Here is a 19,137-nt window from a genome sequence, read left to right on the forward strand (position 1 = left end):
TTGCTACTCCAGCTTTCTTTTGGTTTCCATTTTCATGGAATATCTTTTTCCATCCCCTTACTTTCAGTCTGTATGTATCGCTAGGTCTGAAGTGGGTCTCTTGTAGACAGCATATATAAGGGTCTTGTTTTTGTATCCATTCAGCCAGTCTGTGTCTTTTGGTGGGAGCATTTAGTCCATTTACATTTAAGGTAATTATCGATATGTATGTTCCTATTCCCATTTTCTAAATTGTTTTGGGTTCGTTATTATAGGTCTTTTCCTTCTCTTGTGTTTCTTTTCTAGAGAAGTTCCTTTAGCATTTGTTGCAAAGCTGGTTTGGTGGTGCTGAACTCTCTCAGCTTTTGATTGTCTGTAACGGTTTTAATTTCTCCATCAAATCTGAATGACATCCTTGCTGGGTAGAGTAGTCTTCGTTGCAGGTTTTTCTCCTTCATCACTTTCAGTATGTCCTGCCACTCCCTTCTGGCTTGTAGGGTTTCTGCTGAGAGATCAGCTGTTAACCTTATGGGGATTCCCTTGTGTTTTATTTGTTGTTTTTCCCTTGCTGCTTTTAATATGCTTTCTTTGTATTTAATTTTTGACATTTTGATTAATATGTGTCTTGGAGTATTTCTCCTTGGATTTATCCTGTATGGGACTCTCTGTGCTTCCTGGACTTGATTAACTATTTCCTTTACCATATTAGGGAAGTTTTCAACTATAATCTCTTCAAATATTTTCTCAGTCCCTTTCTTTTTCTCTTCTTCTTCTGGAACCCCTATAATTCGAATGTTGGTGCGTTTAATGTTGTTCCAGAGGTCTCTGAGACTGTCCTCAGTTCTTTTCATTCTTTTTTCTTTATTCTGCTCTGCAGTAGTTATTTCCACTATTTTATCTTCCAGGTCACTTATCCGTTCTTCTCCCTCAGTTATTCTGCTATTGATCCCATCTAGAGTACTTTTAATTTCATTTATTGTGTTGTTCATCGTTGCTTGTTTCATCTTTATATCTTCTAGGTCCTTGTTAACTGTTTCTTGCATTTTGTCCATTCTATTTACAAGATTTCAGATCATCCTTACTATCATTATTCTGAATTCTCTTTCAGGTAGACTGCCTATTTCCTCTTCATTTGTTAGGTCTGGTGCATTTTGATCTTGCTCCTTTATCTGCTGTGTGTTTTTCTGTCTTCTCATTTTGCTTATCTTACTGTGTTTGGGGTCTCCTTTTTGCAGGCTGCAGGTTTGTAGTTCCCGCTGTTTTTGATGTCTGTCTCCAGTGGCTAAGGTTGGTTCAGTGGGTTGTGTAGGCTTCCTGGTGGAGGGGACTAATGCCTGTGTTGTGGTGGATGAGGCTGGATCTTTTCTCTCTAGTGGGCAGGTTCACGTCTGGTGGTGTGTTTTGGGGAGTCTGTCGCCTTATTATGATTTTAGGCAGCCTCTCTGCTAATGGGTGGGGTTGTGCTCCTGTTTTGCTAGTTGTTTGGCATAGGTTATCCAGCACTGTAGCTTGCTGGTCGTTGAGTGAAGCTGGGTGCTGGTGTTAAGATGGAGATCTCTGGGAGATTTTCGCCCTTTGATATTATGTGGAGCTGGGAAGTCTCTTGTTGACCAGTGTCCTGTAGTTGGCTCTCCTACCTCAGAGGCAGAGCCCTGACTCCTGGCTGGAGCACCAAGAGCCTTTCATCCACACAGCTCAGAATAAAAGGAAGAAAAAGTAGAGAGAATTAGTAGAAGTATGAGGAAAGAAAGAAAGAAAGGAAGGAAGGAAGGAAGAAAGAAAGAAAGAAGCAAAGAAGGCAAGAAGGAAAGAAAGGAGGGAGGGAGGGAGGAAGGAAGGAAGGAAGGAGGGAAAGAAGGAAAAAAGAGAAAGAAAGAAGATACAGTAAAATAAAAGTATAATAAAGTTATTTAATTAAAAATACTTATTTAGAAAAAAATAAAAGGGACGGATAGAACCTTAGGACAAATGTTGGAAGCAAAGCTATACAGACAAAATCTTACATAGAAGCATACACATACACCCTCACAAAAAGAGGTAAAGGGGAAAAAAAATCATAAATCTTGCTCTCAGAGACCACCTCCTCATTTTGGGATGATTTGTTGTCTAAAGGATGGAAGGAAGGAAAGAAAGAAAGAAGGAAAGAAAGAAAGAAAGAAAGTATAATAAAGTTATTAAAATTAATTATTAAGAAAAAAAATTTAAAAACATGGACGGATAGAACCCTAGGGTAAATGGTGGAAGCAAAACTATACAGACAAGATCTCACACACAAACATACACATTCACAAAAAGAGGAAAAAGGGAAAAAAATCATAGATCTTGCTCTCGAAGCCCACCTCCCTCCTCAATTTGGGATGACTCGTCTATTCATGTATTCCACAGATGCAGGTACATCAAGTTGATTGTGGAGCTTTAATCCGCTGCTTCTGAGGCTGCTGGGAGAGATTTCCCTTTCTCTTCTTTGTTCTCACAGCTCACAGGGGCTCAGCTTTGGATTTGGCCCTGCCTCTGCGTGTAGGTCGCTGGAGGGCGTCTGTTTTTTGCTCAGACAGGACGGGGTTAAAGGAGCCGCTGATTCGGGGGCTCTGGCGCACTCAGGCCGGGGAGGGGGGAGGGAGGGGCACTGCATGCGGGGCGGGCCTGCGGCGCCAGAGGCCGGCGTGACGTTGCACCAACCTGAGGCCTGCGGTGCGTTCTCCCAGGGAAGTTGTCCCTGGATCCCGGGAACCTGGCAGTGGCGGGCTGCACAGGCTCCGCGGAAGATGGGTGTGGATAGTGACCTGTGCTCGCACACAGGCCCCTTGGTGGCGGCAGCAGCAGCCTTAGCGTCTCCCGCCCGTCTCTGGGGTTCGCGCTTCTAGCCGCGGCTCGCGCCCATCTCTGGAGTTCCTTTAAGCAGAGCTCTTAAACCCCTCTCCTCGTGCACCAGGAAACAGAGAGGTAAGAAAAAGTCTCTTGCCTCTTCGGCAGGTGCAGACTTTTCCCCGGACTCCCTCCCGGCTAGCCGTGCTGCACTAACCCCTTCAGGCTACGTTCAAGCCGCCAATCCCAGTCTTCTCCCTGCGCTCCGACCGAAACTGAAACCCGAGCCTCAGCTCGCAGCCCCGCCCTCCCCGGCGGGTGAGCAGACAAGCCTCTCGGGCTGGTGATTGCCGGTCGGCACCGATCCTTTGTGCTGGAATCTCCCCGCTTTGCCCTCCGCACCCCTGTTGCTGTGCACTCCTCCGCGGCGCCGAAGCTTCCCCCCTCCGCCTCCCGCAGTCTCCGCCTGCGAAGGGGCTTCCTAGTGTGTGGAAACTTTTCCTCCTTCACAGCTCCCTCCCACTGGTGCAGGTGCCGTCCCTATTCTTTTGTCTCTGTTTTTTCTTTTTTTCTTTTGCCCTACCCAGGTACGTGGGGAGTTTCTTGCCTTTTGGGAGGTCTGAGGTCTTCTGCCAGCCTTCAGTAGGTGTTCTGTAGGAGTTGTTCCACGTGTAGATGTATTTCTGGTGTATCTGTGGGGAGGAAGGTGATCTCCGCGTCTTACTCTTCCGCCATCTTCAAGGTCCCCCTAACTTCCACTTTGAAGTATAAATACTCCTGTTGCTAAAGGATCCACATTTCATCTAGAAAGGACATAAATCTGGCAATCTCACTTCAAGCTTAGCCCATCCACCTTTTGCCCCTTAGCGTTTAGTCTGTTTCACTCGCTCATAGCGGGGCGCATGTAGAGGCCTTGCCACCAGCCCTTCAAACGAGAGCTCCCCGTGAAACAGCTGAGCCGACACATCAGCTCGGGACGTGCGCTGAAGCTCCTCACAGGACACTCAACTCCCAATAGCGCATTTTTAACCTTTCCCTATCAGGTATAATTCTGTGCTGCACTGACAACTGTTTCCTTGTCTACATTCTTCCCCCACACGTGCACACTTGCTATAATATATATAAATACACACACACACAAATATACACACTACTTGTTCATTCATTCCTTAAGTAGGATCTTAGGGTAGTAACTTGATTTTTCTGAGCCCAGTCTTTTATATCGGCAAAATTAGAATTACAATACCTGTCTTATTATCTTGCAAAGTCCATATGAGAAAAATGGGAAAAAATGTACATATATCTGTATGATAATAAGTCTTTCCTTCCTTGTAATAGAGAACAAGTCTGTTCAAATTTCACTGTAATTACTATAGTTATTGACTGATTTTTAGAGGTATTTTCTTTAATAGCAATAGAGATTTTGAAAGGGGTGCCTTTTCAGTGCACTTCATTCCCTACAAACCAAGGGCGAAGCAAAGCCCCTCCGTTCTGCTCTGGTTCCACCCCCAAGTTTGTCCCCCCAGTGTCAGAATCTGTCTATATCTCTGATCTACCTTGGTTCAAATCAAATCTCTTGCTGTAAAACTTCAATGACCTTAGAAAAAAGTGTGTAATGTCATGGAAAATATCTGTTTTCCAAGAGGTATCTGATAAACTGTTATACATGCAAAAGATGTGCAGTGTTGTTCTGGAAACTGTAGCCTGGATAGTCCTCAATGCAAAATGAAACATTTCTTTAAAAAACTGGTATTTCAATTTTCCCTTTTTAGATGAACTAATAAAAACAAAACATCCGGGCTTCCCTGGTGGCGCAGCAGTTGAGAGTCCGCCTGCCGATGTAGGGGACACGGGTTTGTGCCCCGGTCTGGGAAGATCCCACATGCCGCGGAGCGGCTGGGCTCGTGAGCCATGGCCGCTGACCCTGTGTGTCCGGAGCCTGTGCTCCGCAACGGTAGAGGCCACAGCGTGAGAGGCCCGCGTACCGCAAAAAAAAAAAAAAAAAAAAAAAAAATCCTAGTAATAATTGGTTTCAGTTTATCTAGATTTTGCTTAAAATGCAAGGATCTGTGATTATGACCAAAGTGGCTAGAGCCAAATGAAGGCATTTGGGGGACCCTCATGCCTTTTCTTTCTGTGTTAGACAGGACTCTGGAGAGCTAGAAAAGCAGCTGAAGCAAGTCTTGAAGGAGCGGAGCACCATCCTCCGCCAGCTGACAAAAACATCAAGAGAACTTGATGGAATTAAAGTCAACCTTCAGGTGAGATGAAAGCTAATTTTCTCAGCAGCAAAGGGTAAGGAGTCACCTGGTTTGTCTCAGTGGGTTAACATGTAAAGACTTCTGCATTTTCGTTTACCAGTTTTGAATATATTTCTGGGTTTGAACATGGGAGATATTATTTATTATTATATGAGCTTTGAAAAGAAATGTCATTTGAAATGCAGTCTGGGAATCTGTGGTTTGCAAATTCAGGAATGAGAAAACTGTGTGCTTGGCAAAGCCATCAATTTCTCACAGTTTCTAAGATCAGTTTGACCCCTGTGTTTTTTATATTACAAAATGATGAAAAGCAGTTATGGCTAAGAGTCATAAATGAATATAGAAATGATCTCCTGAAGAGAACTTTAAATTCCACAAAGGATAGTTCTGAAAATTCTTTAGTAAACCTCATTACTAAAAAGGGTAAATGCCTTGCAAAGGAAAGTGTCATCTGTGAAAATGTATTAGTACTCAGAGAAATCTAAATCAAAAACCAAGGAAAAGATCTCTATCTGATAAGAAAAGTTTCTGAAATATCTGAGAATATATTTTAATATTTTCCTTTAACATTGTATTTTTGAATACATACTGATACTAAAAGCTTTGTATGTATTATAGGACTTAATTCTCCTAATATATCAATGAGGGTAGGCACTATAAACGTGAGTTTTCTTGTTACACATGAGGAATCATGCTTGAATGTCACAAAGGAAACCAGAGTTTAAATGCAGGCAGTCTGACTCCATAGCCGGTCTGGTAGTTATCGCACTGAACCAAGGTTCTGAACCTTGTGTAATCACCATTGTTCTTAGCTTTTTAGTCCCATGATGATGATTATGGTGTCAGTAAGCACTACAGTTTATTGAATGTGGTCTCTTGTGTTAGGTCCTCTTTCTCCAATTTTTAATTAATTTTCACATGATGATTATGCTATGATTATTATTAGCCTCATTTTACAAGTGAGAAAACAGAGTTAGAAAAGGGCTTGGAATCTGAGAGCACAGAGAAAGTTAGGAGGTGGATCTGGTATTTTGAACCCAATACCCAAGCTCTTGTTCCAGAAGTTGTATTACATCTTGAGAACATGAAAATAGCAGAAAATTTACTCACACTCCGGTAGGATACAGTGACAGGTAGCAAGATGGTAACAGTGCAGGAATAACAGTTCTATGGTAGAAGTTTGCACAGAGCATTAGGGACCCACTGACTAGGATGAAAATGGGTGCGTATTGATTTCCATATAGGAAGTTGAGGCCAGAATGCTACCTTTTCATTAAGTAGAAATTCACAAGTTTTATGAGACTTCAAAGAATATTTAAGACACTTGCACCTTCTTAGAGGCATGAAACACCTGGCACGTTGAGAATTTTTCAAGCTTATGGTGAAATAAATGCCCATGAGTGGTCAGTACTTCCAGCCAGGACACTCAGTATCTCTATACTAGCAGCCTAAGTTAAGTCAACCTAAGTGTCCATCGACAGATGAATGGATAAAGAAGATGTGGCACATATATACAATGGAATATTACTCAGCCATAGCAAGAAACAAAATTGAGTTATTTGTAGTGAAGTGGATGGACCTAGAGACTGTCATACAGAGTGAAGTAAGTCAGAAAGAGAAAAACAAATACCATAAATACCATATGCTAACATATATGTAGAATCCAAAAAAAAGACATCGAATTACAGTCTAGGAAATTACTTGAAATAAATGTACAATTTTGTGGAGTTACTTTTTGAAAGGGTAATACATCTATCACTAAATGTAATTGCAATCTTTTAAAATGCCTTTTTTTAATTTTGTGACAGCCATTGTGCAAGGAGTTTTTTATTTAATTTTTATCTTATTAAATCCCCTCAACAAGCTTTTCACGAAATAAGATAATATTTTATTCATTGTACAGTGAGGAAATGAAATTCAAAGAGGCCACAGGAATCTCCCAAAGTCATACATCTAAAAAATGTTGATTCCAGGTTTCAAACTCATAGTAAACAAATAAATATATTGCCCATTGTACACATTTTTTTCATATTTTTTTCCAGTGGGGCTTCATAAAGACATGAGCTTTGAAAGCCTTGTTCATCTCTGTAACCATAGCACCTGGATGGCATCACAATATAGATCCATATATAAACATTGTATTAATTAAGTAGTAAGGTATATCAATCTTTGCTATCCTTAAAGTCATCAAAATTATTTTCCAAGACGTATACCCCACTTCTCTGGACATTGCTGGGGAAATAATAATCAAATACTAATGAGTTCTTCTAATTGGATACATTTTTCAGACCCTCATCTGCATACCTACCCTCTTCATATTTTCATTTCTTCATTTCATGTTTTGTTTTGTTTTTAATTTCTTGAGGATAGTGCCATGCCCTTTTAATCTTTGTTTCCTTCAGAATGCCTGGAGTGTAGCAGATGGTAAAATGAATAAGCATATTTTTATTATACTTTTCACCAAGTGCTTTCACACATCTATTATCCCCTTTGAGTTTTCCAGTAACTGTCTAATGTAGGCTCTTCAAAATTCTCATCCCTGTTTATCAGATAAGGAAGTCAAAGTGCAGATTTTGTGACCTGTCCCAGGTCATGTGGCCATGATGCACTTTGAACTGTAAATCCCATGACTGGTGATTTTCCCCCAAGCCTGCTTTTTTGTGTTTTACGTCAAGCTACTCTTTTCAAATAAACAGAGCACCTTTTATTGGCTGCTTCCTAATAATGATATCAATCAGTCATTTTAGGGAAAAGGGTTCTCTTGTGATGCTCACCCCACCACATCCATATCAGAATGCTTAACTTACTACATGAAAATTGTTTCTAGCATTAGGCTGAAAAAGTGGTGAAGGCAGACACTATGGCTTTGTTGTTAATTAAATATTAGGTAAGCAGCATGTTTGCCATTCTTGTTATTGTCAGTTCCTTACCTGTCATAGCTGCTCTTTTTACAAACAATATTATTGTGTCTGTTTTAACTTTTAATATCAAAAAGGATAGGTCACCCTGTTAAATAATATACTAAGTATAAATAAGAAAGTTTTCAGGGAAGGATTAACGGGTCATATTCTCTAATGAGAAAAGCTCAGTGGGCTTTTCTCTTTTAATTCAGGGTCTGTCAATGCTGAATTTGCCAGAGTAAATAAACAGTAATGACTGTTTTTTTCTTTAATATACTATCTATACAGAACAGTTACAATTTTAAATGGCCCTAGTTTTTCTATGCATTCTAATGCGTTACTCATAAATAATAAATAGGCAAGACCAAACAGGTGCATGCCATTTGACTGCTTTCATCCTGATGTATTATTACTTAGCTTATTTAGGGAGGCCTTTTATGTCCCCTTGTGTTTGTAGAAACTATGCCAGAACCAGTTTAACATGCCTGCAGAGAACATAGTAAAACTTCAAATGAAGAGCAGAAGATCTGTTTTATATTCACTTATAAAGAGACCTAGGTATTTGGAGAGTACGTTCTCCTCCACTGAACCTCTAAAGGCTGAATCTCAGTTCATTCCCTTTCACTCACTGTGTAGCACTTGCACCACTTGGTGTCATAAATTGTGCATCCTGAGAGCCTATGTGCATCCTGAGAGCCATGGGGACCATCATGGCCTCGTTTGTACATTCTTATTTCAGGGCATAAGTGCAGCCACCCCTTGTGCCATAAACACAAAAGTAAAGTAAGCTTCAATTTATCACATGAATAAGACTTCCTTTTCCCACTTTTCTTATCAGAATTTGAAAAACGATGAGAAATCTGCCAAAACTGATGTTCAGAAGCTTCTGGAAATAGGTCAGAAACAAAGGTAAGGCTGTGTTTTCCTTTTATTTTCTTAGTTCTTTTCCTCCATAGCCAAACTCCATTCAGAGACGTCACAAGAATAAGTTTATTCTAAATGCATTCATTTCTTTATATTCTTACTTACACTTTAATGTATAAGAATCTTGTTCAAATGTAGATCCTTATCAAATAAGTGGAGGGTGGCTCTTGAGATTCTGCATTTTTAACATGTTCCCTGGTGATGGGTGATCCCGATACTGATGCTGCTTGTCTGCAGATCTCAATTCAACCGTTAAGGATCTGGAGTACTTTCCTTTATCGTCCCACTAAGATGGGCCCACATAAGTCTGCCCATCAATAGATCCAATGACAATGACATCAGTGGGCCGTTGTTTTTTGTTTTTTTTTCAGATTCTGTGATCTGAAGTTTATAACTTGTAGAGGACTTTGGCCTTTTTTAATAGTATCAAAACTTGATCGTGGCGATAGTGGTGGGGGGTGGTAAGAAATGGGGTAAACTTAACGCAGTAGAATTGGAACAGTTTTATTATTGTTGCCGTGTTTATTTTGGAAGGAAGTGAACTATGAGCTAGATTTCTATGCAGTATTAAAAAAACTATATGACTTGAAATTGCTTCTCAAGGAAAAAAAAAAGCCAAGGTATTTTAAGGTAGAAACAAGCCAGCATTTGTTATTTGTTATACGTTTACTAGAGGCTCTACTAGATGCTTTATATTTTTTTTTCTTGTTTCAACACCACAAGTATAGATTAAATATTATTGTCCCCATTCAGTAAATGGGAAATTGTTGCTCAAAATGCTTAAGTGAATTGATGAGAGTTGTGTTAATTGGAATTTGCTCTGCTGTGTCTTACCCATAGCCATACCCTTTCAAGATAGTTTACTGATTCAAAGCAAAAAGCTGTTTAAAAAGTTGACAGATGCTACACTATGTAGTCCCTTCTCACCATCTTCTATCTTCTCCACTGTCCTTGCCTCTTGACCCAGAAACCTCATGGCATTGAGGCGATGACATGTTAAAAATCAAATCAAGTATCTTATATTGACTCTTGTTATTATTTAAATGGAATCATTATTTATTGAACATGAAATTCTCTCCAAAGTCCAGTATTAAAAAGATGTCATATAAAATATAGGTCTGAGCATGTTTCCAAAATTACATGATTTTAAATTATTTTATTGGTTTGAAATAATCCACTTTTTAAAACACCTGTGCTCAATATCACACAAGTATATGTGATTCACTGAGTTAGTGGAGAATTATAAACAATATTTTCAATAGAAATAGCTAGTCAAAATGTTACCAAGCCTAAGCTTGTACTGCTCCCTGCACAACAGGCCAGTAATCAAGAGACGAGTTCTTGAGGCAAGAAATAGTGACTTTATTCAGAAAGCCATAAAAACCGAGAAGATCGTGGGCTTGTGCCCCAAAGAACCGTCTCGCCTGAGTTAGAATTCAGGCTCCTTTTATATACTAAAACGGCAGCCTCCGGAGGGCATGTGTTAATTTTTTCTTCCCTGCAGTCACTCACAGGTAGACCTGGTCAGGATGTTTCCTGTGAGCTAAACAAAGGTATTTTAGCTTAATGCTCATTACCTGGGATGCAGGGTTCCCAGAGATGGACCATTATGTATAATTTAAGCTTATAGGCAACATCCCTTTAGTGATCAACTTGTAATAGAATACAAAATGTTCTTCCCTATTACAAAAACAGACCAAGAGTCATTGAAAATTATCACTTTTTGTAGAGTCTTCCATGTTGGGAAAAGATAATAAACAAAAACATAAAAATAGAAATGACTTCGGCATAATGCATGTGCAATACCAGTGAGAGGGTTGCAGTGACTGAAGAAGACAGATTGAGTCAGGAAAGATCAGAAAATAAAGCTGTTGTGCATAGACTGAGACCACTCAAAGGTTAGCTCAGTGTGGACTTCAGCATAAGCAACAGAAAACCCATTCATGTAGCTCTGTAAAAGAATGATATAATTAAAGAATTATATTAGGGGAATTATTCTGACAACACTGTTCAAGGCAGAAAGAAAGAGACATAGACCAGGTTGAGGAAAGGTCCCCTAGAGAAGAGACAGATCTCATCAGTGAGGACCATGGAGTGAAAGAGCAACAAAATCAGCCTTTCTTTGTTGCAGGAGAGACACAGATGAAGAGACAGCCTTATGCATGACGTGAATAAGGAAAAACCTGTTCCTTTAGCTTACTGAACATTTTTTAAATTATCTATGGTTGTTTCTACATGACACACAAAATATCCAGGCAAATGAGGAAAAACATGGTTGGAGTTATTAAGAATTTCAGGCCATCATCTCTACATTTGGCATGGTATACAGATAGCCAGATGATGGACCAAGTTTTTCAATGAATGTGTTAAATGGAGCATATATTTTGCTATTGTGATTTCAAAGTTTTATCCAAAATTATAAAATTTGTTAAAATGCATAACTTGTATAATGTACACAAAGTCAGCATGGAAAATTCAATAAATCCTAACAATAGGTGATTTCTCAAAAGTATAATACATTTGATATATTAGTTTTTGCTGTTTAGTTAGAGTTATAAAAATCATGGTTATCTGAATGTGAAGGAGGCTATATATCTCATTTCCAAAATAAAAGAGATTAATAACAGTAAAAGAGAAAAAAAGTTATCTCAGTCTATAAAAAGTATTAACTGATGGCAAATTTAGAAGTATTATCATAGCCTGAAAGACTAAAATGTATTGCAGATGCCATATACACCCAGTTCTCAGTAACTACATGTCCTCTGGGATCCTTGTCACCTGGCCCTTACCTGGCAAAGTAGTCCCTAGAAGTCATGCTGCTTTTATGTGTCTCTGACATCACGGGCTACAGTTAATTACCTCATAGGTGTCTCTACCAAAACAAAACTGAATCATTTAGAATTTCCTTCTTGGAATTGTAACCAACAGGCAACTAATAAAGTCCCTCTGTGTAGCTGTACTAGATTGTAAGTAAGTAAACGCAGAGGATATGGCATGGTCGTAAACAACCAGGTAGTGAGAGCAGCATGTCTTTCTGCCAAAGAGGTACAGAGAAAGGAATGTGTATATGTGTGTTTGTGTGTGTAGTGTACGTGTGTGCGTGTGCACATGCACGCATACTTTTACATGAAAAGGAGAAAGTTGCATTGACTCTTGATTGTTAACATTTCAGAAATATTTAGACAGCTTGGGTAATATTCATAGAAGAGTCCTCCGGTTGCTGGAGAGACTTTTAAGCCATACTATGTGAAGAGTGAGAGTAAGTAACCAAAAAATAGAGACCCTGGGAGATAGGAGAGTACCCTGAAGTTTCTGAAAAGCTGTCTTGAAAATAAAAAGGAATAAAACATTTTGCTCTCTACGGTGGATGGTGGGTAGAGATTTTGAGAAGGCAGTTTTGGACTCTGTGTACTAATGGATTTCAGTATACCGAGTTCTCTGTAAAGGAAAAGAATGCCTGAGATAGTGGCAAGGATTCTATCTGTGATGTTATGACAATACAAGCTGGTCACCACATGAAAAGAATACCTTCCTGTAGGGTGAGGTATTTTTATATTTATAATTGGGGATGGAAGATGTGTGAAACAGCTGCCTTTTAAAATCCCTTGTAACCATGAAATTCTATGGTAAAATGTACTCAACATCTGAGAAACCCTATCACAGTGTCGCTGGAGCCAACAGTTCTTTAGAATTCAAGCTTCAGTTCAGTGCCAAGTAGGGCCCAAGAGTAGCTCTACATAGTTTGTGCAAATCCCGTTTGGTGGAGGTGGGGTGGTCGGAGTAGAACTGAGCAAGTTGTGGGACAGGAGTTTGGGGCCACCTAAAGCATGGGAGCAGTGAGAATGTGCAGAAATAAGTCTGAAAAAGGAGATGGAGAGGTTCAGAAGTTTCAAAAGTCCCGCTTTGCCATTCTGTCTGATAGCTTTCCTCGCCATGAAAATGAGAATTCTGTACCTTCTCCAGCTTTTAACAGTTTTTGCAACTTATTTTTTTCTTACTCCCTATTGCCTATAGATGTCAGTATGTGGGCATTTTTGAATATATATACATATATAAACACTTATTTTAATTTTTATAAAATATATGAATTTTATCATTTAATTTTAAAATATATGTATCACTTTAAAATAAAAATGAGAATTTTAAAACCCAGAAATAACAAATAAGTATTACAAGATTTTATTATAACTTTTTTCTAGTTGGAAATATAATAGTCCTATTGCATTTTTATTCAGTACTTGTTGAAGATTTGAGTGTTAGGAATAGAATGTAGATCCTTCCTTCTTTCTTTCTCTCTGTCTGTCTCCCTCAATAGGGGTAGTATAATGACTCTCTAGAATTTGAGCACATAGTCTGCAGAACACAATTCCACCACCTCTTTATGTATCAGTTTTCCATTTTATGGACTGCCTGGTATACTGTAAGCCTACAATATATGTAAATATTACTATTATTTTGTATTATATTATGCCACGCATGCTCTTTGTGGAAAATGTCAGGAGAAATAATGGAAGTCTACATGTGAAACAATTCTGATAAATAAAACCGGTTTGAGGCCGTAATGGAAGCTGAGAATTAAAATCCACTTTAAGCAAAAGCATGTTAAAGCTTTACCCAAACAAGCATAAATCATCTAAAAACCAAAGTGACTGTAATTATTTTATAACTTGTTCCTGTTATACGTTGCCTTGATAAACAAAATCCAGATTGATTCCAGCGATCGTATAGACTCTCATGGATATTCCTAAAATTGAAACTGGGACCTAGTAGTTTCTAGAGTAATCATTAAATCCTTCTGGATGAAAGAGCAGCTTGTGGTTGTGCAGGATGTGGTGGTCAAAGAATGAACACAGGGACCTCAAGTGGTGCCAGTGGTTGTGATAATGGTTTCGTGTATTACGTGATTATTTTCCAGGCATTTGCTAAGCATTTTGCCTATATTACATCTTCTAAACCTCACTATAAACCTATGAGGTAGTTCTATTATTGTGCCCATTTAAAAGTGAAAAAAAAAAAAAAAAGAGTCTAAGAACATGCTTTCCTATCCCATACTCTCTTTATTGTAACTACACACCAAGAAAATATTTTTGTTCCAGAAGTTGTCTTTTCGCTCTAGACTGGGAAATTTAGTTTGTCTGCTGGTAAGATTAGAAGAGGTTTCTGTTTGGTTGTTGCTGTTGCATTGAAGGAGTTTATTCCTTTAGCCATACTTAACACACACCTACACACACACTCACTCATATACTGTAATCTGCTATCTGAACTTTTTTTTTTTTTTACATCTTTATTGGAGTATAATTGCTTTACAATGGTGTGTTAGTTTCTGCTTTATAACAAAGTGAATCAGTTATACATATACATATGTTCCCATATATCTTCCCTCTTGCATCTCCCTCCTTCCCACGCTCCCTATCCCATCCCTCTAGGTGGTCACAAAGCACCTAGCTGATCTCCCTGTGCTATGCGGCTGCTTCCCACTAGCTAGCTATTTTACGTTTGGTAGTGTGTGTATGTATTTCCATGCCACTCTCTCACTTTGTCACAGCTTACCCTTCCCCCTCCCCATATCCTCAAGCCCATTCTCTGTGGGCTATGTCTGTGTCTAGTAGGTCTATGTCTTTATTCCCTTCTTACCTCTAGATTCTTCATGACTTATTTTTTTTAGATTCTATATATATGTGTTAGCATACGGTATTTGTCTTTTTCTTTCTGACTTACTTCACTCTGTATGACAGACTCTAAGTCCATCCACCTCATTACAAATAGCTCAATTTCGTTTCTTTTTATGGCTGAGTAATATTCCATTGTATATATATGCCACATCTTCTTTATGCATTCATCTGATGATGGACACTTAGGTTGTTACCATCTCCTGGCTATTGTAAATAGAGCTGCAATGAACATTTTGGTACATGACTCTTTTTGAATTATGGTTTTCTCAGGATATATGCCCAGTTGTGGGATTGCTGGGTCATATGGTAGTTCTATTTGTAGTTTTTAAGGAACCTACATACTCTTCTCCATAGTGGCTGTACCAATTCACATCCCACCAGCAATGCAAGAGTGTTCCCTATTCTCCACACCCTCTCCAGAATTTATTGTTTCTAGATTTTTTGATGATGGCCATTCTGACTGGTGTGAGATGATATCTCATTGTAGTTTTGATTTGCATTTCTCTAATGATTAATGATGTTGAGCATTCTTTCATGTCTTTGTTGGCAGTCTGTATATCTTCTTTGGAGAAATGTCTATTTAGGTCTTCTGCCCATTTTTGGATTGCGTTGTTTGTTTTTTTGTTATTAAGCTTCATGAGCTGCTTGTAAATTTTGGAGATTAATCCTTTGTCAGTTGCTTCATTTGCAAATATTTTCTCCCATTCTGAGGGTTGTCTTTTTGTCTTGTTTATGGTTTCCTTTGCTGTGCAAAAGCTTTGAAGTTTCAGTAGGTCCCATTTGTTTATTTTTGTTTTTATTTCCATTTCTCTCTGAGGTGGGTCAAAAAGGATCTTGCTGTGATTTATGTCAGAGAGTGTTCTGCCTACGTTTTCCTCTAAGAGTTTGATAGTTTCTGGCCTTACATTTAGGTCTTTAATCCATTTTGAGCTTATTTTTGTGTATGGTGTTAGGAAGTGATCTAATCTCATACTTTTACATGTACCTGTCCAGTTTTCCCAGCACCACTTATTGAAGAGGCTGTCCTTTCTCCACTGGACATTCCTGCCTCCTTTATTAAAAATAAGGTGACCATGTGTGTGTGGGTTGATCTCTAGTATTTCTATCCTGTTCCATTGATCTATATTTCTGTTTTTGTGCCAGTACCGTAGTGTCTTGTTTACTGTAGCTTTGTAGTAAACTCTGAAGTCAGGGAGCCTGATTCCTCCAGCTCCATTTTTTGTTCTCAAGATTGCTTTGGCTATTCGGGGTCTTTTGTGTTTCCATACAAATTGTGAATTTTTTTGTTCTAGTTTTGTGAAAAATGCCAGTGGTAGTTTGATAGGGATTGCATTGAATCTGTAGATTGCTTTGGGTAGTAGAGTCATTTTCACAATGTTGATCCTTCCAATCAAAGAACATGGTATATCTCTCCATCTATTTGTATCATCTTTAATTACTTTCATCAGTGTCTTATAATTTTCTGCATACAGGTCTTTTGTCTCCTTAGATAGGTTTATTCCTAGATATTTTATTCTTTTTGTTTCAATGGTAAATGGGAGTGTTTTCTTGATTTCACTTGCAGATTTTTCATCATTAGTGTATAGGAATACCAGAGATCTCTGTGCATTAATTTTGTTTCCTGCTACTTTACCAAATTCATTGATTAGCTCTAGTACTTTTCTGGTAGTATCTTTCGGATTCTCTATGTATAGTATCATGTCATCTGCAAACAGTGACAGCTTTACTTCTTCTTTTCCGATTTGGATTCCTTTTATTTCCTTTTCTTCTCTGATTGCTGTGGCTAAAACTTCCAAAACTATATTGAATAAAAGTTGTGAGAGTGGGCATCCTTGTCTTCTTCCTGATCTTAGTGGAAATGCTCTCAGTTTTTCACCATTGAGGACGATGTTGGCTGTGGGTATGTCATATATGGCCTTTATTATGTTGAGGAAAGTTCCCTCTATGCCTACTTTCTGGAGGGTTTTTATCATAAATGGGTGTTGAATTTTGTCAAAAGCTTTCTCTGCATCTATTGAGATGACCATATGGTTTTTCTCCTTCAATTTGTTAATATGGTGTATCACGTTGATTGATTTGCATATATTGAAGAATCCTTGCATTCCTGGAATAAACCCCACTTGATCATGGTGTATGATCCTTTTAATGTGCTGTTGGATTCTGTTTGCTAGTATTTTGTTGAGGATTTTTGCATCTATGTTCATCAGTGATATTGCCCTGTAGTTTTCTTTCTTTGTGACATCCTTGTCTGGTTTTGGTATCAGGGTGATGGTGGCCTCGTAGAATGAGTTTGGGAGTGTTCCTCCCTCTGCTATATTTTGGAAGAGTTTGAGAAGGATAGGTATTAGCTCTTCTCTAAATGTTTGATAGAATTCGCCTGTGAAGCCATCTGGTCCTGGGCTTTTGTTTGTGGGAAGATTTTTAATCACAGTTTCAATTTCAGTGCTTGTGATTGGTCTGTTCATATTTTCTATTTCTTCCTGATTCAGTCTTGGCAGGTTGTGCATTTCTAAGAATTTGTCCATTTCTTCCAGATTGTCCTTTTTATTGGCATAGAGTTGCTTGTAGTAGTCTCTCATGATCTTTTTTATTTCTGCAGTGTCAGTTGTTATCTCTCCTTTTTCATTTCTAATTCTATTCATTTGAGTCTTCTCCCTATTTTTCTTGATGAGTCTGGCTAATGGTTTGTCAATTTTGTTTATCATCTTAAAGAACCAGCTTTTAGTATTATGGATCTTTGCTATTGTTTCCTTCATTTCTTTTTTCATTTATTTCTGATCTGATTTTTATGATTTCTTTCCTTCTGCTAACTTTGGGGGTTTTTTTGTTCTTCTTTCTCTAATTGCTTTAAGTGCAAGGTTAGGTTTTTTATTCGAGATGTTTCCTGTTTCTTAAGGTAGGATTGTATTGCTATAAACTTTCCTCTTAGAACTGCTTTTGCTGCATTCCATAGGTTTTGGGTTGTCGTGTCTCCATTGTCATTTGTTTCCAGGTATTTTTTGATTTCCTCTTTGATATCTTCAGTGATCACTTCATTATTAAGTAGTTTACTGTTTAGCCTCCATGTGTTTGTATTTTTTACAGATCTTTTCCTGTAATCGATATCTATTCTCTTAGTGTTGTGGTCGGAAAACATCCTTGATACAGTTTCAATTTTCTTAAATTTACCATGGCTTGATTTGTGACCCAAGATGTGATCTATCGTGGAGAATATTCCATGAGCACTTGAGAAAAATGTGTATTCTGTTGTTTTTGGATGGAATGTCCTATAAATATCAATTAAGTCCATCTTGTTTAATGTATCATTTAAAGCTTGTGTTTCCTTATTGATTTTCATTTTGGATGATCTGTCCATGGGTGAAAGTGGGGTGTTAAAGTCCCCTACTATGAATGTGTTACTGTCGATTTCCTCTTTTATGGCTGTTATATTTGCCTTATGTACTGAGGTGCTCCTATGTTAGGTGCATAAATATTTACAATTGTTGTATCTTCTTCTTGGATTGATCCCTTGATCATTATGTAGTGTCCCTCTTTGTCTCTTCTAATAGTCTTTATTTTAAAGTCTATCTTGTCTGATATGAGAATTGCTACTCCAGCTTTCTTTTGGTGTCCATTTTCATGGAATATCTTTTTCCATTCCCTTACTTTCAGTCTCTATGTGTCTCTAGGTCTGAAGTGGGTCTCTTGTAGATAGCATATATATGGGTCTTGTTTTTCTATCCATTCAGCCAGTCTGTGTCTTTTGGTGGGAGCATTTAGTCCATTTACATTTAAGGTAATTATTGATATGTATGTTCCTATTCCCATTTTCTTAATTGTTTTGGGTTTGTTATTGTAGGTCATTTCCTTCTCTTGTGTTTCTTGCCTAGAGAAGTTCCTTTAGCATTTGTTGTAAAGCTGGTTTGGTGGTGCTGAACTCTCTCAGCTTTTGCTTGTCTATAAAGGTTTTAATTTCTCCATCAAATCTGAACAACATCCTTGCTGGGTAAAGTAATCTTGGTTGTAGATTTTTCTCCTTCATCACTTTAAATATGTCCTGCCAGTCCCTTCTGGCTTGCAGAGTTTCTGCTGAAAGATCAGCTGTTAACCTTATGGGGATTCCCTTGTGTTTTATTTGTTGTTTTTCCCTTGCTGCTTTTAATGTGTTTTCTTTGTATTTAATTTTTGACAGTCTGATTAATATGTGTCTTGGCATATTTCTCCTTGGATTTATCCTGTTTGGGACTCTCTGTGCTTCTTGGGCTTGATTAACTATTTCCTTTCCCATATTAGGGAAGTTTTCAACTATAATCTCTTCATATATTTTCTCAGTCCCTTTCTTTTTCGCTTCTTCTTCTGGAACCCATATAATTCGAATGTTGGTGCGTTTAATGTTGTCGCAGGTGTCTCTGAGACTGTCCTCAATTATTTTCATTGTTTTTTCTTTGTTCTGCTCTTCAGTAGTTATTTCCACGATTTTATCTTCCAGGTCACTCATCCGTTCTTCTGCCTCAATTATTCTGCTATTGATCCCTTTAGAGTATTTTTAATTTCATTTATTGTGTTGTTCATTGTCGCTTGTTTCATCTTTAGTTCTTCTAGGTCCTTGTTAAATGT

General features: G+C 38.3%; 1 protein-coding gene across 1 annotated transcript in view; it reads left to right on the forward strand.

Moving 5' to 3' along the window:
- LUZP2 (leucine zipper protein 2) overlaps positions 1–19,137 on the forward strand; it is a gene marked incomplete at both ends in the record, with an annotated part of 446,055 nt that overhangs the window by 214,068 nt on the left and 212,850 nt on the right. Inside the window, 2 exons of the mRNA XM_082845005.1 lie at positions 4,928–5,045; positions 8,784–8,854. Of these exons, the coding sequence (XP_082701131.1) occupies positions 4,928–5,045; positions 8,784–8,854 (189 nt within the window). The remainder of the gene's footprint in view (positions 1–4,927; positions 5,046–8,783; positions 8,855–19,137) is intronic.

This window comes from Leucopleurus acutus, assembly GCF_964270905.1.
Source record: "Leucopleurus acutus genome assembly, chromosome: 8".
In the NCBI taxonomy this organism is placed as follows: domain Eukaryota; kingdom Metazoa; phylum Chordata; class Mammalia; order Artiodactyla; family Delphinidae; genus Leucopleurus; species Leucopleurus acutus.